General features: G+C 33.5%; 1 protein-coding gene across 16 annotated transcripts in view; it reads left to right on the top strand.

The window, feature by feature from the left end:
• PDS5B (PDS5 cohesin associated factor B) overlaps positions 1 to 22,511 on the top strand; it is a 194,179-nt gene that overhangs the window by 82,649 nt on the left and 89,019 nt on the right. For all 16 annotated transcript variants that reach the window (XM_023621486.2, XM_023621489.2, XM_023621492.2 and 13 more), the window contains 6 exons: positions 2,571 to 2,711; positions 4,859 to 4,974; positions 10,819 to 10,913; positions 16,399 to 16,544; positions 18,735 to 18,886; positions 20,112 to 20,225. In XM_023621486.2, coding sequence (XP_023477254.1) covers positions 2,571 to 2,711; positions 4,859 to 4,974; positions 10,819 to 10,913; positions 16,399 to 16,544; positions 18,735 to 18,886; positions 20,112 to 20,225 — 764 coding nt within the window. The remainder of the gene's footprint in view (positions 1 to 2,570; positions 2,712 to 4,858; positions 4,975 to 10,818; positions 10,914 to 16,398; positions 16,545 to 18,734; positions 18,887 to 20,111; positions 20,226 to 22,511) is intronic.

A 22,511-nucleotide genomic window follows, 5' to 3' on the forward strand; every position in this document is an offset into this window, starting at 1 on the left:
TGGTCTGAACACACTTTCAATTGTGTATTTCCAGTACTTTGTCCATTATTTTCTTATCTCTCCCTGTTTTCTTGTCCCTTTCCTTATTTGAGGGTTAGCCAAGAAGTCATTAAGAATTGCTTCTTTTTCTGTTTTATTCCCTTATAAGTCATCTTATTTTTCTACCTCAAACCTATACAATTACACGTAAAATTACCTTCTAGAACTTAATTGTCTTGTAGTAGGATAAAATGAATACAATGTTAAAATTATTCTCCACCTTTTTGGACTTGTACATATAGTAGCCGTTATTCATTTATCTTCTTTGTAGAGAATTAGAAGCGAAAATAGTGGTAGGATACTGAGGTAGTAATAACCCCACTTCTCTCTCTTTTTTTCTTGTGTCTTGTTGTTGTCATGCATATGGACACATTCAAGTTTGTTCTTTGTAGATAGTGATTCTCACTTATATAGGACTGAAGAAGGCACTGTGGTTTGTAGATTATTTTTTAAAATAGAATTTGTTGTAACTTGAGAACTCAGGAATAAAGGTAAAACTATCAAAACCAAAAAGTACATGGTGGCAATTCAAAAGATTTCCTACACGGATTACTTCTTGGTAATGTCATTATTTTTTTACTAGCTCTTTTTAATCACAAGTTTTAGGTAGACAGCACAAAGTAATTTTTTTGGACTGAAAGAAATGTATCAAGTCCATCTTGATATAAGTGAAATTTGGTTAAATTGCTTAATCTTGCTTAACCTTAATTTTTGCATCTATAAATTGAGGTTAATAATACTTGGGATGATGGTAGAGAATGTGTTGTTTAATGTGAAAACACTTTTGTGGTTAAAATTGACTGTTTAAATCTAAGGTAGAATTTATTCCTGACCTTTAACTTACTCATACTTCTTTCATTAGGAGGCAGTTGTTATAATTTAATTTGTAGTGTGAAAATTAGTTACACATTCGTCAGTGAAAGACTAATGTTTTTTGAAGGAAATACTTTAATCAAATCTGTATCTGCCTCCTCCTAAATTGTAAGCCCTCATGGAGGGCTTGGATTGTTTTACTTATATTTGTATCATAGTACCTGTTACATATTATTCATTCATAAGCTCAATATATATTGGGTACCTACTCTGTGTCAGGCACTGTACTAGGCTCTTGTTTTACAGTGGAGAAGACTGACTTAGTTCTTGCCTTTATGGAGATTATTAGTGTTAAATAGATGTTTTGGTGGAATGTATAAGAAGTTAAACCAGGGAATGATTCCCCACTCCCTCAACCCCCCTCAGATGAGTTTTCCCCAGATAGAAGAAGAGGATGGTTTGATCACCAAGGTGGCCAGGTTGGAAAGGATTATTGTTTTTTGTTAAGGAAAGGTTGATTTACTATTTTTAAACAGGAGAAAATTTGTGAATGGCAATGACAAAGCCACTATATTTTCAAGCTGAATGAGAATTTAACCTTTGATATCATGAAATTCTTTTCTCAAAAATTGATAAACAAGGAGGACAAATAAGTTATTTTTAAAACCAATAAAGAAAGAATAGTAAAATTTAATTTATTCTTTCCTCCCCTTCATGCCTAGGTAGTTTGGACAGGTTCACAGACCTAAAAAACTTCATTTAAGAGAAATTCAAAAACTAAAAGTAATCAGAAAAGACAAAGAAATGTAAAGTCCTTGACTTTGTACTTTCTGTATAGAAAACCTAATTAAGCCATGTTTTGTTGTTAACTGTCAGAGAGAAGAGATCAGGGCAACTTATGTGGTGTAAAGAGTAAAATTCCTTTTTTACAGAGACAGAAGTTACTGTTCTGAATACCTGGTATATGCTCTGGGTTAATTTTTTTTTATGTATTTGGAAGACTTTAAATAGAAAGGAACTTGACCATTATGCCATGTATTTTTACCAGTTTTGGTGGTAATATAGTGAATGATCTGAGTGTGGAAACTAGTTAGAGCTGGCTGCTTATAGAAGAAAATTGTTGAAATTTGGATTTTCCTGTGTTTCTGTGTGCTTTAAATTAGTGCTGTAAACTTTGTACTTATGTACACATTGTTTATCAGAATATGAAAGAAGACAAAAAGGATTAGACAGAGGTTGTTTTTCATTATAAATATAAAATTACATATTTTGAAAATGAAATTGGCTCCTACTGTGAGGGTGTAAGGCTTTATCTTAGATGCTGTTGGCTTCTATACTTGCCAAGGTGAACAAGATGTGATCCTTTGCCCTTGAAAAGTTTATCTAGTAGAGAAATTAAGACATGTACACAAATAACTGTAATACAGGATAAAATATGGTAAGTACCGTAATGAGGAATAAAGTGTATTTGGTAGGTAGGGTGCTTATTGATGAGTCAATACAAATTACCTATGTTTTATGGTGTACAAGGTGAGTTCCATATTTTATCCTTTCAGATAACCTGTAGTGGTTTCCCACCTACTGTTAGAAAATGTTTTGATTTTCTTAGTTTGACTTTGTATAAAATAAGAATGAGTTTAATTGAATAATAATAAAGATTTTAGAAAATTCGTTTTTTCTATGGTATTTCTATTAATGATAAATTTTCTTCTCAAAAGTTTTTTAATCAGGTTCTGATGCTTGGGAAAACATCTATCAGCGATTTGTCAGAGCACGTCTTTGACTTAATTTTGGAGCTCTATAATATTGATAGTCATTTGCTGCTCTCAGTTTTACCCCAGCTTGAATTTAAATTAAAGGTAACTAGTCTAAAAATAATATGGTTCTGTCAACCACGTTAGCAAAGAGCATTATTTTGTGGCTTTTTAATTCTTAAAGTGGTTTGAACTAAATGTTACAGATGTGATGATATATTACTCTTATTTATTTACATGTTTGTGCCTCGCCTATTTGTGTATCTCCAGTGCCTGGTAGATAGTAGCTGCTTAATTAATGATTAGTGGGATCGTATTTTTCTCCAGATATTTCTCAGATAAATTCTAGATTGTGGCTAACTTTTGAGGTCATAGCTGTACATCAAGCTTAAGTTTTCTTGATTGTGCCATAAAAATAGTTTAGGACCTGTTATCTGCATAGTATGAAATATTTTCCCTTTGTGCATATTATCTTATACTTGCCTAGGTTGAAACCTCCGTTGCTTTTTACATAGTTCTCTGGAATTTTTGGATAGCATGTCTCTATTGCCTTGACATTAAAATATGCCGTAAAATTGAGTTTCATTTGCAGATTTGGGGAATATTCATTTCTCTTTCAAATTATTGCAGAAAGGTTAAATAAAGCTGCTTATAATTAATAATCTTTGAACCCCAGTGTGCCAACCAGGAAAGTTCTTAAGTGATTTCTTTGTTGTATTTCTTGTTTCTAAAAATTTTGATTTGTCTCTTTCAAAACAACAAAATAAACAGTCTTTGTTGCTAGTGTGACTACCCCCCCAAACCAGCAAATAATTATTCTCATTTTATTCTGGCGTGTATTTTTGATATATTTCGCAAGTGAGCCTTTTGATTCACTGGCTTCTCTGCCCCCCTTTTTTATGTAGTTACCGATTTTGGTGAGGCAGGAGGCAGTCATACCTTTAATTATTTGTTGGTCTGATTTTCTCTTATTAAAATATTGAATACTAAAAGAAATATAAAAATAGAGAATTATCATCCCTGCTTTCAGCAAATTTAACATCTAGTATGGGAGGAAAAGGAAAAAAAAAATCCAGATCTAAAAGAGGCCAGATGTTCTAAGTGTCATAAAAGATACAAACAGCATACAATTGAAGCAAAGGAAGTAGTATGTAGAAGTACATAGAGGTGGGAAGGTGCTGGGTGAATTTGTGGAGCACAAGAGTTATAGTTGGACAGTAACATAAAGTTAGTTTAAATCATCTCTGGCTGCACACTAGAATCTTCACCTGTGGAGCTTTAGTAAACAAGGTAGATGTCCAGGCATGAAACCAGACCAGTTGATCAGTTTCTGACAGTTGAGCCCAGGTATCAGTTTTTGTTTGTTTGTTTGTTTTTTAAAGCTTTAGAGGTCGTTCTAATGTGCAGCCTGAATTGAAAAGTACTTATTGAGAGGAATAATGAGAGAAATAATAGAGATGAGTTAGGTCATATTATGGGGGCTCTTAATGCTAGGCTGAGGTTTAAAATTAAAAAAAAAAAATTGGTAGCACCTTGAATGTCAGTGATTTTTGGTACGCCTAATTGCCATATTTAATGTTCCAGTCTAGTATTGTAGCTGACTTGTTCATTTAACCATTGTGTCATTTGTAGGCGATACCAGAATCAATAATAAAATTGAGTTTTCATTCCCAGGGTACCAACAATGTAGTACTTAAAGAAAAAATTTTAGTTTTTGTGTGTGCAAGGCTTCATCATATTGTTGAATTCCGTTATGAATCTGGTATATGTAGACGAACGGACTCTCCTATTGGGAGACCTCAGCACATATTTATTTCTACAAATAGCTTAATCAGTACAATCATACAGAATTCTCTGTTTACTGTAGGCCTGGCCTCTATCAGTATCTATTTTTAAAAGCTACAAATAGTTTTTCAAGGATTCTAAGTAGATTTGGTGCAAGTTAGTTTTTGAATTTGACTCTGAATTAAATAAGCCTCAACTGTAGGAGAGGCCTCTGATGTTTAAAAAGCAAACTTTGGGGTGCATTTTCATGTAGGGAGTACTGCTTTAATGTAATTTGAGATGATTAGAGCATTTAAGGTAATATTTAATTTTGTAAAAAGGTATATTGAGCATTTTTATGTGTAATTTTTAGTCTGGAGTTCATGAAAGGTTTTCTGTGGAATTGAAGGATAAGGGAAATAATGGGAAAAATTATTCTGAATATATCCACCTCATGGTTTTAAAGCTGTGATTGTGTTTTGTTTTAGAGCAATGATAATGAGGAACGCCTGCAGGTTGTTAAACTACTGGCAAAAATGTTTGGGGCAAAGGATTCAGAATTGGCTTCTCAAAACAAACCACTTTGGCAGTGTTACCTGGGCAGGTATATGATTTTGGTGTACTGTTTAAAAGTATTATTTGTTTATATCTACTTATTTTAAAACACCATCCATATTTAAGATTGTTCTCTGAAATCATAAAAATGAAGGATTTTATACTTCGAAATTTTCGAATGCCGATAGTGATTTGCCATATTTACATTTTCCCTTTTTCTTTTTGTCTTATTTTGTCCTTTGTAATTTTGAAAAGGTAATACTTTAAAAAAAGCTCTCTTACACATACCAAATCATTTGCGATGCAGCAAAAGCAGTCCTAAGAGGGAAATTCATCGCAATACAGGCTCACCTCACTGAACAAGAAAAAGCTCACATAAGCAACCTCAAATGACACCTAACAGAACTAGAAAAAGAAGAACAAGCAAAGCCCAGAGTCAGTAGAAGGAGGGAAATAATAAAAATAAGAGCAGAAATAAACGATATTGAAACAAAAAAGACAGTAGAAAGGATCAATGAAACAAAGAGTTGGTTCTTCGAAAAAATTAACAAAATCGACAAACCTTTAGCCAGACTCACCAAGAAAAGAAGAGAGAAATCTCAAATAAATAAAATTAGGAATGAGAGAGGAGAAATCACAACAGATACCAATGAAATACAAGGGATCATAAGAGAATACTATGAAAAACTATATGCCAACAAATTGAACAACCTGGAAGAAATGGACAACTTCTAGACTCCTACAACCTCCCCAAACTGAATCAGGAAGAAATGGAGAATCTGAATAGGCCAATCACAAGTAAGGAAATAGAAACGGTAATCAAAAACCTCCCCAAAAATAAGAGTCCAGGACCAGACAGCTTCTCTGGAGAATTCTACCAAACATTCAAAGAAGACTTAATACCTATTCTTCTCAAACTATTCCAGAAAATTGAGGAAGATGGAGTACTCCCTAACACATTCTATGAAGCCAACATCACTCTGATCCCCAAACCTGACAAGGACAACACAAAGAAGGAGAACTACAGGCCGATATCACTGATGAACATAGATGCAAAAATCCTCAACAAAATTCTGGCAAACGGAATACAGCAATACATCAAAAAGATTATACACCATGATCAAGTGGGATTTATACCAGGGACACAGGGATGGTTCAACATCCGCAAGTCAATCAACGTGATACACTACATCAACAAAATGAAAAACAAAAACCACATGATCATCTCAATAGATGCAGAGAAAGCATTCAACAAGATCCAACACCCATTTATGATAAAAACCCTCAATAAAATGGGTATAGAAGGAAAGTACCTCAACATAATAAAGGCCATATATGACAGACCCACAGCCAACATCATACTCAATGGACAAAAACTGAAAGCCATCCCTCTGAGGACAGGAACAAGACAAGGGTGCCCACTTTCACCACTCCTATTCAACATAGTACTGGAGGTGTTGGCCAGAGCAATTCGGCAGGAAAAAGAAATAAAAGGAATCCAAATAGGTAATGAAGAAGTAAAACTCTCGCTGTTTGCAGACGACATGATCTTATATATAGAAAACCCCAAAGAATCCATAGAAAAACTGTTAGAAATAATCAACAACTACAGCAAAGTAGCAGGGTATAAAATCAACATACATAAATCAGTAGCATTTCTATACACTACCAATAAACTAACAGAAAAAGAACTCAAGAACTCAATCCCATTCACAATCGCAACGAAAAGAATAAAATACCTTGGGATAAACTTAACCAAGGAAGTGAAGGATCTATACAATGAAAACTACAAGACTTTCTTGAAAGAAATTGACGACGACATAAAGAGATGGAAAGACATTCCATGCACATGGATTGGAAGAATAAACATAGTTAAAATGTCCATACTACCTAAAGCAATCTACAGATTCAATGCTATCCCAATCAGAATCCCAAGAACATTCTTCACAGAAATTGAACAAAGAATCCTAAAATTCGTATGGGGCAACAAAAGACCGCGAATTGCTAAAGCAATCCTGAGCAAGAAAAACAAAGCCGGCGGAATCACAATCCCCGATTTCAAAACATACTACAAAACTACAGTGATGAAAACAGCATGGTACTGGCACAAAAACAGGTCCACAGATCAATGGAACAGAATTGAAAGCCCAGAGATAAAAACCACACATCTATGGACAGCTAATCTTCGACAAAGGAGCAGAGGGCCTACAATGGAGCAAAGAAAGTCTCTTCAACACATGGTGCTGGGAAAACTGGACAACCACATGCAAAAGATTGAAAATTGACCATTCTTTTTCACCACACACCAAAATAAACTCAAAATGGATCAAAGACCTAAAGATTAGGCCTGAGACAATAAGTCTTCTAGAAGAGAATATAGGCAGTACACTCTTTGACATCAGTTTCAAAAGAATCTTTTCGGGCACTATAACTCCTCAGTTGAGGGAAACAATAGAAAGAATAAACAAATGGGACTTCATCAGACTAAAGAGCTTCTTCAAGGCAAGGGAAAACAGGATTGAAACAAAAAAACAGCTCACTAATTGGGAAAAAATATTTACAAGTTATTTATCCGACAAAGGGTTAATCTCCGTAATATACAAAGAACTCACACGGCTTAACAACAAAAAAACAAACAACCCGATCAAAAAATGGGCAGAGGACATGAACAGACATTTCTCAAAAGAAGATATGAATATGGCCAAGAGACACATGAAAAGATGTTCATCATCACTAATCATCAGGAAAATGCAAATCAAAACTACACTAAGATATCACCTTACACCCGTTAGATTGGCAAAAACATCCAAAACCAAGATCGACAAATGTTGGGGAGGTTGTGGAGAAAAAGGAACCCTCATACACTGTTGGTGGGAATGCAAACTGGTAAAGCCACTATGGTAAACAGTATGGAGATTTCTCAAAAAGTTAAAAATAGAAATACCCTATGACCCAGCCATCCCATTACTGGGTATCTATCCTAAGAACCTGAAATCAGAAATCCCAAGAGTCCCTTGCACCCCTATGTTCATCGCAGCATTCTTTACAATAGCCAAGACGTGGAACCAACCTACATGCCCAGAAACTGATGATTGGATAAAGAAGATATGGTATATATACACAATGGAATACTACTCAGCCATAAAAAAGGGCAAAATTGGCCCATTCGCAGCAACGTGGTTGGACCTTGAGGGTATTATGTTAAGCGAAATAAGCCAGTCAGAGAAAGACGAACTCTATATGACTCCACTCATAGGTGGAAGTTAATATATTGACAAGGAGATCTGATCGGTGGTTACCAGGGAAAAGGGGGGATGGGGGGAGAGTACAAAGGGGAAAGTGGTGTACCCACAACATGACTAACAATAATGTACAACTGAAATCTCACAAGGTTGTAATCTATCATAACATTAATAAAAAAAAAATTTAAAAAAAGCTGTCTTACAAAGTATTATAATCATGAAATTAAAATGTCTTATTGCAAAGCAGTTGTTAATTCCAACTGAAAATACATCATTGTGAGATATAGCCCTTCAACCCAAAATTATATTTATTTAGATTATTTGAAGAGATTGTACGGATAAAGGTATTCACAGAAGTAGTAAATTAAGGATTATCTGTGGTCCTCCTCCTAACCTCCTTTCTACGTTTGTCATTTAAAGGAAATAATAACCTGGGTTTCTTGTATACTTTTAATGATCCACAAACCTCCTGAAATTGCCTACAGAATTTTGAGTGTGTTTGTATATTTCTCTTTTCTGTGAGAGGGGTTCATTTCATTACATTTCTGGTGATATCCCTGACCTTGAATATATTGAAACCATTCTAAGTACCTTGGCTGAAACCTACTTTGTCCCTGAGGATAAAGGAGGATTTCTTTTCCCTTCAAATTATCCTCATAAGAAATAATGCAATTGTCATAAATAAATAAGATTTAAAGACTTTTATTCTATTTTCTTTGTATTGAAATATTTGCGTCATCATCACCACTTTTCTTTCCATTTCAATACCAGAATTGTCAATGATTATGGTAAATTTAATCTCTTTTGGTCTTATTTTCCTAATTTGTTAAATGAGGATATAAGCTTTTGTAAGTGCTTGTTAAGCACTAAATTCTTAATCTGATTTCTTCTCTCTTATCTAGCTCAATAATAATATTTAACAAGGTGTGTTAAACTAATAAATATTAGCCCATTGTCATTTTGAGATGGTTTTCTAGACTTTTTTCTCTTAAATACAATGGAAAGTTCTTGGGCAATAGGTCAAAATATTTTATGTTTAAATTATGCAACTCAATTTAAAGTCCATTTTATTTAATTGTTAAAACAAAAATACAATTCTTACATATGGACATTTAATATATCTTTAAATCAGGACTTGGATTACCCGACTTTATTTTATAAGTTTTAAGGAGGAAAAATCCTAATTTAAATTTGTGTCACCTTTCTATTACATTGTAATTTTTCCTTTTAATCTTAAGGACAAAACTCACACATTATTACCAATTTTGAGAAGGTAGAGTATTTTTTAAAGATGTCTTATATTTGTAATAGTTACATGGTACATGTTTAGTTGAGAAATGGTAAAGTATTCAGGGATTGAGCTTCTTGGATTCAAAACACTTGGGAAACTTTGTATGAGTCCATAGGCTATATTCTATAACTTTTTGGGGGTGGATGCACTTTATAGAGCAGTTTTTTCCCCCCAAATAATAAGCTTTTGCGAGTAATTTGGTGCTCATTTTTGAGACTTCCTTTTTTCTCCTTTATAATACTGAATTTTGTTTCTTAAGGTACGGGGTTAGACAAGATTTGGAAACCTTTTGATCTTACAGAATTAGGACATGAAAATATTGAATGAAAATTCTCACTTGGCTTTCATGTTCTTGTTAAAAAGATTTAAAAAAAAAAATCACTGTTTTGTAGTCCATAATGATATAATGTATATTATACCTTAATTGAGCATCAATGGTTTAGAGACAACTAGACATCATATGCTTTCTGATGGAGGAGCACAATGCCATCTATGAAGTAGTCTTCTAAAAAAATGAATGTTAATATGATCAAGTCTCTAGATCTGACTATCACTTTGGAAGATTTAGGAGAGAGGAGAGCCTGTAAATTACATCAGAATGATACAATTAGCAACATCTAAACTGTGGAAAAACACTACAGAGACAAACACAAAACAGTTGCTTCACCAAATAAGCTATAAGGGAAAAAAAAGATGGAGGGGAAATGAAAGATTAAAAGACACTTAAATGACATATCAACCAGAGTTTTAAATTTTTAGAGATACATACTAAGATATTTACATTTCCATGTAAAAATTGGCTTTGATACTAGTGAAAATGTAATAATTCTGATGGTTAACTGGGTGGAAGTAATTTGAGCGCAAGTTTAGAGTCATGTAAAATAATACAGGATTTAATACAAGATCTACCTCAAATTTGTGAATGCCCTAGGTTTAAGAAAGAATACTTAAGAAAATTCCTTTTCTTTTTAAACACAGTATGAGATTTATATAATGTATCTATGAACTATGTACACACAAATACTTGCATAAACATATATTTGAAAGTATAATATTTATGGAAAAATTTTGTCATTCTAATTCTTGTATTTGAGCCAAATGTGTACTGTTTAAACATGCTGTTAAAAGCGCATAGTTTCTCACAGGAGATTGTCCTAGTTTGATGTAGAGGTTCCAAAGCATTCGTACATCTATGCTGTATCGAAAACTTTGTGTTAAGTAGTCCGGCTTAACTTTGAATTATCCTACATAAATTGTTTTTTCTTTTAATTAGAGAAATAAATATAAATTGAGTACAGATTAAACACGTATCTTTTGTTTTTTATTTTAAAGATCGCTGTGTGCCTTTGTATTTTATCAGGTTTAATGACATCCATGTACCAATCCGCCTGGAATGTGTGAAATTTGCTAGCCATTGTCTCATGAACCATCCTGATTTAGCAAAGGACTTAACAGGTACTATATACCCATAACAGCAAACATTCCTAGATGCTGTTTGGTGGAAAAATCCTTTTTATATATAGGAAAAAAGCCTTTTTTGTATTGTGATAGATGAAGTCTCATTATTTCAGTTCATCATCATGAAAGTTACTGTCTGAAGCTAGAATTTTTACCTCCTAGTGCCTACTTAGGCTAAAAACACTTATAAAAAGTCGGTTTTATTAGAGACAATAGCTTTTTTGTTTGACAATTCTAAAAATAGGTCTTGACTTTGAATAGATTATAAGACTTTAACATTCTTTACTATTTTGAGAACTTAGATGAGAATCATTAATTTGGAGCCTAATTTAACCATGCTAAATGGAGGTAACTTTTCTGAAATCTGTATCATTATAAGGCAGTTCAGAACCTCATTTTTGTAGTAATGAGAATATCATGCATTTGACGATTGCTGTTCTATTAATTTTTTTAATTATGAAATAGTTCAGAAAATACAGAGGAATGTAACAGGTCCTATGTCTTCCTCAGAAATGTTAGCATTTTGCTATATTTGCTTAAGAGATTAAAAAAAAGAAAAGAAATTGTAGAGATAGTTGAAATGCTCTCCACACACTATTCTCTTTCCTGCTTCTACAGAGGGTAACCACTCTACTAAACTTGGTCTGTATCCTGTTGATGTTTTCCTCTCTATGCCACATGTATGTCTGTCCATAAATCCTATATAGTTTTGTCTGTCATGTGTTTTAAAACTTATTGAAATGTCACTTGAATTTGATGTAGTTGAGCTCATTCCTATTATCTCATTTTGGGTTTTCTATTTTCCATGCTGCTTCTTTGCTTTCTTTTTTCTATTTTCCTCTCTTCTGCTCAATTGATCAGTTTTCTTTGTTCTCATTTTTCCTTTGTTTCCCCCGTGGGCTTGGGAGTTAACATTCTCTTTCATGCTTTCATTGCATAATTGATTAATGGACATCTAAAGTGAATCAACTCTAGCTTCTTTCTGAGAATCAAAGGCCTTTAAAAACTTTAACTCTGAGCACTGTCTTCCCATCTTTCACATTATTGTTTATTATTTAGTTATTTACTCTTTTTAAAACTTGACCAACTTGTAGTATATTTTAACTATGTTTTATTCCTTCTGAGTTTCTTCTGATAAAATCATAAAGTATATCCTTTTGTAATATTTTTGACAATAATTTGTCATAGTAATGCTTTCAGGTTTTATTGAATTCCTGTCAGTCAGATTTAAACAGCAGGCATTTATAAGTTTCATCCTTTTTAGGGGGAGATACCCTGGTTGGAACCCTCTGTCTACCTCTCACATCTGAACTTGGACTGCTTGCTCTGTGAGCTTCTGCTTTATAGCATTGATCTTAAGATGATCCATTCTTCGTCCCTCTTTTGCCTTCCCTCCTTGTTTTTCCCCCTCCTTACCTTCTGCATGTGTGCACCTCTTCTGTTTTTCCCTTTTTTCCTCTTCCTCCTCTTTTCCCCTGGATGTCCTTTTACTGTAGCATCCTTTTCTTGTGTTATTGATGCAATATTCTCTGAGAAAATTAATGGTAGTATTTGGGGAGGTTTTCTTTTTCCTTCAAATGTCTGTTTCGGCTAACTTGTTTTTCCTACCTTTTATTTGATTTTGTCTCTTTTTTTCCATTTTAGAGGCTTTCCTCAAATGCTTGGCAATCCATAGATGTCTGCTCATAATTAACTGGGGAACTAAATTAACTGCTGTTTAGAAAGCCCTGACTGTATAGATGGGATTTTAGAGTGATCCGGCTGTGCTGTTGCTGGAAAACCTTTAGTTTAGATCCTTACTCTTGGACTAGTCAGATTCCCCAGAGATCCTATCAGGAGTTTAGAAGTCTAGTTGCTAGTGTCTTTGGGACTCCTATATTACTGCTTTATTCTTTTTTTATTATTGAGTAGTATTTCATTGTTTGAATACACCATAATTTGTTTATCCAATTTTTTCTTTTGATGGATATCTGGATTATTTTTGGTTTGGGCTATTATGATTAAGATTACTATGAGAATTCTTGTACAAGTGTTTCTGTGGATTTATGTTTTTGTTTCTCTTTAGAACTACTTAGGAGTGAAATTGCTGGTCATAGGGTAGATACATGTGTAACTTTATAAGAAATGACTAAGTTCTCTATATTAGTTGTACTGTTTTTCGCTTGCATGAGAAATGTTTGAGAGTTCTAGTTGTTCACTACCCTTGCCAACATTTTGTGTTGTCAATCTTTTTTTTTTTTTTTTTGAGGAAGATTAGCCCCGAGCTAACATCTGCTGCCAATCCTCCTCTTTTTGCTGAGGAAGACTGGCCCTGAGCTAAGATCCATGTGCATCTTCCTCTGCTTTATATGTGGGACACGTGCCACAGCATGGCTTGACAAGCGCTGCATAGTTCTGCACCTGGGATCCAAACCAGTGAACCCCAGGCCGCTGAAGCAGAACGTGCGAACTTAAACTGCTGCGCCACCGGGCTGGCCCCATGTTTTCATTCTTTCTGATTTTAGCAAGTCTCATAGGTCTTATTGTTTTGTTGTTTTGATTTACACTCTCCTGATGACTAACAGGATTGAACATCTTTTTGTATGTGTATTTCTATATATTTTCTTTTATGAAGAGTCTGTTTAAATTTTAAACCCATCTTTTAAAAATTGGCTTTTTTGGTGTTTTTTCATGTTGATTTATAGTAGTTCTGTACATATTCTGGATCTTTCTTAAAGTATAAAATAATTAAAGTATGTTTTCCATAGCCAGAACTTTAATGCAAAGTTTACTATTGGCGAAATAAGAGACAGGTGTTTTGATTTTTTTATACCTATCTAACATATACTTTAGATGTGCATAATTTCACCAATAACCTTTTTAGTACTTACCATTCTTTTGAAAGTTTTGCTTTACCAAAAGATAATATATAGTTTCATTATTTATGAAACATTTATGTTGTTAGGTTGTATGATTTCCTAGTCTTTAGCCTATGGGCACATTTTAATTTTTGTAGTTGACTGAAAGCTCTGAAAAATCTAGGAGTCTAACTACTCTTTATGCATTTTTTTGTCTTCATCTGCCTTTCTCATCACTTGGTGCCTTGAATTTTTAAATGTTTTCAGGGTTCTTCTACATTGGAAATGAGCTTGTTTATTGTTGTCTCCCCCTTTTGGATTTCATCATTTTTCTTTGCCTTCTAGCATTTACCAGTCGTCTGTCTGCCAAAATTTTGTTGAAAGGTCTCTTTTGCTATGATCTCTTCTGTTGTTACTTGATTCTTTCATAAGATATTTTCTTAGGGTTTCAGGAATGAGCTGAGATACCTATGTGTTATACACACCCATTTATCTTACTTCCTTTCTTGACAGTATGTTTGTGAGATTCATCCTTACTCCTTCAGCCAAGTTTTGAGGGACATAGCCATATTGTGAAGAGAATTATTAGACGCTTTTGCTGTGCTAACCATCAAGAATTTCTTCCTTCTCCTCTGTTTTTCTTCCTCTGCACAGTTAATATCTCTAAGTTAATAGTTCTTGTGTATTTGTTTAATATAAATGATTTGTTTTAGGGAAATTGGGATGCAAAATTGATGGTGTGTCATTGTTTTTTTCTCTTACTAGCACCTAAGATAGTATGTATTGCATCTGAAACAAGTCCAGTGAAAGATAAACTCCTGTATTTATCTCGGTGGGGAAATGAACTTGAGATATGTTTAACGTGCTCCATTTGAAATCAGTACTAAAAATAACTTTCTTTACTGAGTTAGGTAAAATAACATTTTGTTTCTTCAGAAGGTTTTTTAGTATGGTCTTTCTCATTTTTTGAGATAGTTCCTATTAGTAGAGATTGCTCAAGGTGGAGGGGCTTAGGACCTGGGACATTGGTTTTATGGGTGTTTGCATTGTCCAGTATTTTAATGGCAAGCATCTTTGCTGCAAACATTTTCACTGCATAACTAATGGCCATAAGGCAATTTTGCTGTTAAAGATACGATAACAAAAAATAAAAAAGAAACATTATGGAAAATGAAAAACAAAATTAACTGCGCAAATAATTGATTTTATTTTGTGTGTTGTACCTAAGCACTTGTCTTCAAAGTCTTTCGTTCATAGTATCATACATTTTTGTTTTTCTGCTGGTTGACTCGTCTCCTCGTTTGGCATCCATTGCACTTTTTCTTTTGGGCTAAAATTTCTTCCTTCATTAAGAGAGTTATCAGTTTCCAAATACTAGGATGCGTTTTTGTAACTAAGCTTTGTATTACGTTGTGAAAGCCTTCTGCACTGTTTGTTCTTGGCCTATTGTCACAATTCCATTGATAGATGTGCTAATCAATGGAAATGTGGTGCTAAGATTTATATAATATGAAAATGGAAGCACTGCATCAATGAAGAAATGAAACCACAGTGTCAGCCAGTTGAAGCCAAACTGTCTACCAGTTGTTTTAGCTTTTCTGACAAAATTGCCAAACTGTCAACCAGTTGAAAGCAAACTACCAACCAGTTATTTTATCTTTTATGGCACAATTGCCTTACAGCCAATTAGTTAGGCAGTGAAAATGTTTGCAGCGAAAATCTTGTGGCAAAGTTGCTTATGGTGGAAGTGCCTAGAACTGTCTGCATTTTAATTATTTGTTAAACTGTTAATTTATAGAGAAGTAAATCCATTCACATTCATAAGCATTGTTTGTTGTGCCTAGGCATGGCTACATTTATTTACTCTAAATCCAAACAACAGGATTTCATCTTACTGGTCTTATATGAGCTGAGTAAATTTATTTGTTAAGTTTATGTTCAGTTGCGGTGCCTCTTCCTTAAGCCTAATATATCATTACTGAAGATTATGAATTTTTTTGTTCAGCTTTCTCAGTGCCAGATCTGAACTCCTGTGTTTTTGACTTTAAAATCCTCCTCCATCCACTCATAATTGTTAAATGTTTCATTTCTTCTGTCTTCCCTTTAGCCTTTTTTAGTTCAATTAAATGGAATTGACTCATGGTCTTTAATGTAATTCTGTTTCTTGGCAGCCAGTATCTCAATTTTATTCTTTCAGTAACTACACTCAGGGTTTCTCTATTTAAGGGATAGAAACTTGAAGACTCCAGCTTTTTCCTAATAGAACAACTTGACTTGAGTATTTTAACCATTTAAGCAAAAAACAAAAGTGAAATATTTAACATTGATATACTTCTTACTTCATTTCCATGGTTTGTTTAATTAATCAGGTTAGGAACTCCTTAATCAACTATCCTCCCCCCAAATGGAGAGAGGATTTACTCCTCAGTTGCATGTAAACTACTGTGTTTTGACTGAAGGACTGATGTTCTTTCCTTCTTCCATCCCTTCCTTCCTCTCTCCCCTGCTCCTAATTTTTTTGAAACATTGAACCTACTATTTAGGTTTTGTTTTTGTTGTGGTTTACTTTCAAATGTCTTATCAATCTTTTAAAACATTTTAATTGTTAAAGTTCCATTTTGATCAAATAAAATTTTATCTTTCAGAGTATCTTAAAGTGAGGTCACATGACCCCGAGGAAGCTATTAGACATGATGTTATTGTGTCTATAGTTACAGCTGCTAAAAAGGATATTCTTCTGGTCAATGATCACTTACTTAATTTTGTGAGAGAGAGAACATTAGACAAACGGGTAAGTAGAAATAATAATTCATAGGTTTTCATTTTGAATACTTGAAGCTTAATAGTATCTCATTTGAAAATAATGACCTTTAAATGGAATTAGCCCTTTTTTTGGGGGGGGAGGCATTTTAATAGTTGAAACAACATTTATGAGAAGGTTTTACTTTTTGTTACATTAAATTTTGTTAGTTTTTCTTCATTAAGATTATTTATTCTCATCCTAAAAATGAGATGGCTCTAAATGGTAATCAGATATTTAGCCTGCTCGCTAATTTTAGTAAGTGACTTTCCTGAAGACCTCTGACACAACTTCTCTTACGTTGTTGGCTCTCTTTTCTCTCTTTTTCCTTTCATGTGAGTATCACTTGGCAGTCTTCTAGCTGATTGTATTGTAATTTCCATGGAATAGAAAATAAAAGATGTTTTTAATTTCGCAAAGCTAAACCCAACCAGAGCAGCATGCTTCTAGCCTATCTTCTGTGACCCCAAACCTTCCTTCTTGAGTGAAACCCACTAGCTCCACTCATTAATCAGTGGCTTCTGAAGAGAAGATTATGTCTTGTTATGTATTACAGATAGCCTAGAATATATTAGACACTCAGTAAATCTTTCAGTGAATGTTCATTCTTCCCTCCTCCCCATTGCCTTTCCTTCATGGCAGAGGTTTTACTGACTTAGACTTGAGTAATTTTGGTGAAAGATGAAAATCTTTGATATATTTAGGAGTTAATTAGCAAAAAAAGGGAAGACTGTTGGTAGCTGTGAATAGCTTTGACTGGCAAAATACTTTACAACATTTTAATAGTGCTTTTAAGATTGATTATGCAATCTCTATCATTTAATTCTCTTTTTGATAATGCTGGTTGTGGGTAGAGAATAGATGGGCAGGAATTGTATGCTTTCCCCTCTAAATCTATAAATATTCAGAACAATTTATTTTAACTGGTAAATTTAGACTTGTCCTTAGTGACTGTTCCACTGGGTTATTAAACAATGAAAAGGCCAAAAGGCACAAAGAGGGAAAAGGAGATTTGCATCATGGTAGGATAATGGCCTTCTAAGTGTTCAAGCAATCTTTTTCTTAGACTTGGAATTTGAAGTAAGGGTTTGTGTATTGTTGGGATCATAATTCACGTATATTTTTGATCAGCATGTTGTGTTCATTGTAGGGCTTCTTGGTTCATTCATAGAAACATTAATTGAGTACTGAAAAATAAGCAAATGTATTTATGTTCTTGGCCATCTTAGAATATGCTCTATCTTTAAATTCTCCTTAAAGCAGCAGTTTAGGGAATTAGAGATAAGACAGGGCATTAGACAGAAAGGTTTTACAAACAAATTGAATTCTTATTTTATGAGTAAGGCTGTTGAAGTCTTTTATTTCAATATGTATGCGGTGGATGGATGAGATAAGGACTTTTCTTAATCTGTTGTAATTAATTGGAAGAAAAACTAAGGGAAGAATATTACTATGAATGGCAGACTGCAAAGGTAAAATGAATAATCTGTGCAAATTCATGAAGTTCTAAACATTACTAATGTCCTGCTGATTATAGTGCATTGTTTATGTAGAATTAAAGAATAACTTCATTCCAAGATAATTAAGCAACGTTAGCTATACTATAGTAAATATTTATTTAAAAAAAATGGTTGAATACATTCCTGTTATACTTGAACTTGATTCCCAGATATACAAAATGCACCACTGATGTGTCTGTACCTTCAGCATTTGATAAAGCCAATATCGTATATACTTTTAATACAAGTATGCTTAATATAGACGGTATTTGGAAAAAATTTATAAGGGATGGGTCACAGTTTATTCAGTAAACTCTGTCTTTGCCTTTTAAAATTTGGTAGTGTGCTTTCCCTTACCACTTCTAAGTGACTGTATCTAGATTGTGATCGACTTTTGTTTTTGGGGTAGGTGATAGGTTTAAGATATTAAAGTGTTAGAATTCTTTATGCATGATATAGCTGTACTTTACGTAGCAGATATATTAAGATGATACCTACATAGTAGATACATTAAAAAGATAGTTCTTTTCATATAGTCATTATAAATTGATATCCAGTAACTGAAGCTTGATGAAAATATATAGTGTAAAGTAAATTAAAAACTAGAAAACTAGACTTTCCTGAATTAGCATAATGGAAGCCTTCTTAAATTAAAGGAAAACATTTTTGTTCTAATTTTAAGTGGAGAGTGCGGAAAGAAGCCATGATGGGACTTGCCCAAATTTATAAGAAATATGCTTTACAATCAGCAGCTGGAAAAGATGCTGCAAAACAGATTTCATGGATTAAAGACAAATTACTACATATATATTATCAAAATAGCATTGATGATCGGTAAGTTAAGGATACTGTATGTAAAATATTTGGTGCTTTTGCTGTTGTATAACTGTCCTTGGTCTGTTGTTTTAGGCAAACTGTTTTCTTTATAACTTTAAATTACCTTCTCAGTTTTTACTGCAAGTTAAAGGGAGTAAGTGACTAGTTTTCTTCTCACCAAAGCCATAAATGAAGCAGTAATGTACATATAACTTTAGAGGTGGATATAACTTTTATGTTCATGTTCTTGCATTGTTTTTGAATAGAGTGATATTTAAAAGTAAGAATGTGTGTAGTTATAACTTAAATTTTGTTTTATAGATAATTGCATTATAAGGATCTGCATTCAGTTTTTTAAATAAAATTTTTTCAAATGAAATTCAAATGAGTAAACTCAGAATTATAGACCTTTTAAATTCAAAAAAACACAATTCTTACTCAAGGCTAAAAACCAGTTTATAAATTTATATAAAAACATTATCTGAGTATAATCTTTGTATTTTTCTATTCCAGCATAATGTTAGATCTTGTAAGGATCCTAACCATGTAGTAGTTAATAGACCTGTAAATCCTGCTTGCAGTCTGAGTTAATCTGATAGATTGTTAGTGGGATCCAGATGATCTTGCCTATCACAGGTCAGAAGAGAAAATTAAGATCTAATAGGTCATCTTACAATTTTAAGAGCTTATAGAAACTAGAAACTGAGTATCTAAGAAACTTCCTAGTTATTATTTTTATAAAATTAAAGTTTATAGACTTTTTGAGTGTGCAGCATCAGTGCACGGAGGTTTGCATTATAATTTGATAGCACTGTTTTTTTGTACTTTTAACCAGGTCTTTTTTCATAATAATTACTACAAAAACTCAGAAGAATCTTAAAAATTCCTTTATAGCTTTAACTTTTAGATGTTTAGAATTTGTCGCTTAGAAGGACCTGGTATAGTTTTTTAACCCTGTACTATTTAGATAAGGAAATTGAGTCCCTGACATATATCTTGCCCAAGGTCATGCAGAGGTATCTGTCTTAACTGGATATAGGGCTATTTTTGGTACATTTAGCTAAATCCTTTTTTGGCCCTTCTTATAGAAAGAAATCTTTGATTTGAAAATCTCATCTCCTCTCAGAAAGCAGGAATTTCTTTTATATGTGTTCTTTATATGTTTTGGAATTTTATATATAAATTTAGTACATACATTTAAAAAAAAAATCAATTACGGTATCTTACCTGTGTTCTTTTGTAGATTGCTTGTTGAACGAATCTTTGCTCAATACATGGTTCCCCACAATTTGGAAACTACAGAACGGATGAAGTGCTTATATTACTTGTATGCCACACTGGATTTAAATGCTGTGAAGTATGTTTCAAATGTCAAACTCTGTTCTTTCCACTTTTTGCAGTATGTTGGATTTTATGGAAAAAACAAACCTGTACTTTTAAATATTAATAATTTGTGTAATGTGAACATGGTTTAAATGGTCAGACACAGTAAAATACTTGGTTATTTTTTCAGAGAGTACAACTATCAACATAAGATGAGTAAGGATTTTTGCAAGCAATTAAAAAATAGGATTGATTGACATGGAGTATAGGATTTGATTTTTCTCTGTCCTGATTTTTATATTGATATCTCAAGAAATATTGATAATACCTTTTGTTTTTATTTATTTATTTTTTTCCCTTAAGGCATTAAGAAAGGTCCATGTTATGAAAATACTATCTTGTTTTCACCTGATATTGATTTGAATTATGGAATAGGGCAGTAGGGCACACGTTTTTGTGCGGTGTAGCCTCAACATAGTGTATAGTTTGACATAAGGCTAAGCACAAATATATATTTATGACCATGTTTCATTCAAAAAATACTTCTGGGTGCCTTTATAGGGAATTGGCAGTTTGGACATGGATGAGACACTGCTATTTGAGTTACTGAGGGTTAGGAAATTGAGGCCTAGAGATTGATTTGCTCTAGGTTTTAGAAAATGTAGATCCTTAGTATTCCAGCAAGTGTAGTTACAACTGTTGGGGATTAAATGTTAGGAAATTGGAAGTCTAAGGAGCTGTATATAATTTTCATTCCTATTGCTGCTTAATGAGACTTTTGACTTTACTTCCCCCATGGAAATTATTATATGTGCTCTATATGTCTTTCATAGAAACGCTGAGGAAAAGATTGTAAGGGGAGAAATGTACATTTCCTGATACCTGCTGTATTTCAGGCACAGTAATATGTATTATCTGTGGCTACTTTTGCGCTACAACAGCAGAGCTGAGTGGTTTTAACAGAGACTGTATTGCCTGGCCCACAAAGCTTAAAATATTTACTATCTGGTCTTTTATAGAAAAAGCTGGCTGACCCCTAGTGTAAATGATATTTTTCCTGTTTTATACGTGATGAACTAAATCCTGCAGAGGTCAGAGGTCAATTAACTTGCAAGTTAGAGCCATATATTTTATTCTATGACTGTATTCTTTTGGGGAAGACAAAATACTTCTTTATTTTAGACTTTTTATGTGTATCAGCTTTGGATAAGGCCCTAAGTTAACTAAATATCTTGATTATTGAAAAAGAGAATAGGGGCAGACTTGAGTGCTGTCTGATCATGGTGTCTATTTCCATCTCCCCCAAGTTTCCCAGAAGAACTCTTAGTGACCAGTAAGCGGTGGTATTAGGTCTCCTGGTTGTGATCTTCTCTTTCATTTGGCAGGCTCTCATCTAGACAGTTTTGTACTGCCAAGTCTGATGAGTAATTTGCCTACTAGGAGTAGACGGTTGGAGGAGAGGTTCTCTTCAACATTTGGACAGGTTTCTGATTGCACCCCAACGGTAGCTGTCTTTTTCTTTGAGTTGGCGCAAACTTGTGGTATGTTGGTACTAAACAAGGAGGAGTGCTAGTGAGGGAACTAGTAGTCTACTGAAAATAGCAGGTAACAAATTTAAGAGTCTCCAGGCTCTAACAAGATTTTTCACCTTTATTTAGTGACCGAACTGGAATCTAGGGTAGTATTAAATAAATAGATATGTGTTTTCTTGTTCTAGTAATTTTGTTTTATTTTTTAAGAAGGACTATTTAGAAAGGCAAAACACAAAGACAAATTGTCTTTTCTGCTTAATATAATTTTATTAACATACTTGAAAGGGTGGTTGCCCTAAATATGTCATAATACAGATTCTTAGTGATCGTCACTTTTTGATTTAAGCTGTAGCCATAATAGTTTGTAATGAGCTTTAGAATTGCTTGGGATTTCTTCTTTAAAATAATAAATAATTAAATAGGTAAAATCATTTCTGCTTTAAGTGAAGGCAAGTTTCAAAATCCAGGCCTTTCAGAACTTGTAAGTATTGATGAAGTGTATATAAAAAGAGAAAGAATTCATTGACTTGAGTTCAGAAGTAATTTCACAGATGAGTACTCTGTTTCTTTGAAAATTATTTTAATTACGTAACTCTTACTTAGCTGTTAGATTTTTACAGTCCTCTGGGTAATGGTCATTTTTCTTTTAATGTTTAAATTTTTTTTTTTGAGGAAGATTAGCCCTGAGCTAACTACTGCCAATCCTCCTCTTTTTGCCGAGGAAGCCTGGCCCTGAGCTAACATTCGTGGCCATCTTCCTCTACTTTATATGTGGGACGCCTGCCCCA

This window comes from Equus caballus, chromosome 17, assembly GCF_041296265.1.
Source record: "Equus caballus isolate H_3958 breed thoroughbred chromosome 17, TB-T2T, whole genome shotgun sequence".
NCBI lineage: Eukaryota > Metazoa > Chordata > Mammalia > Perissodactyla > Equidae > Equus > Equus caballus.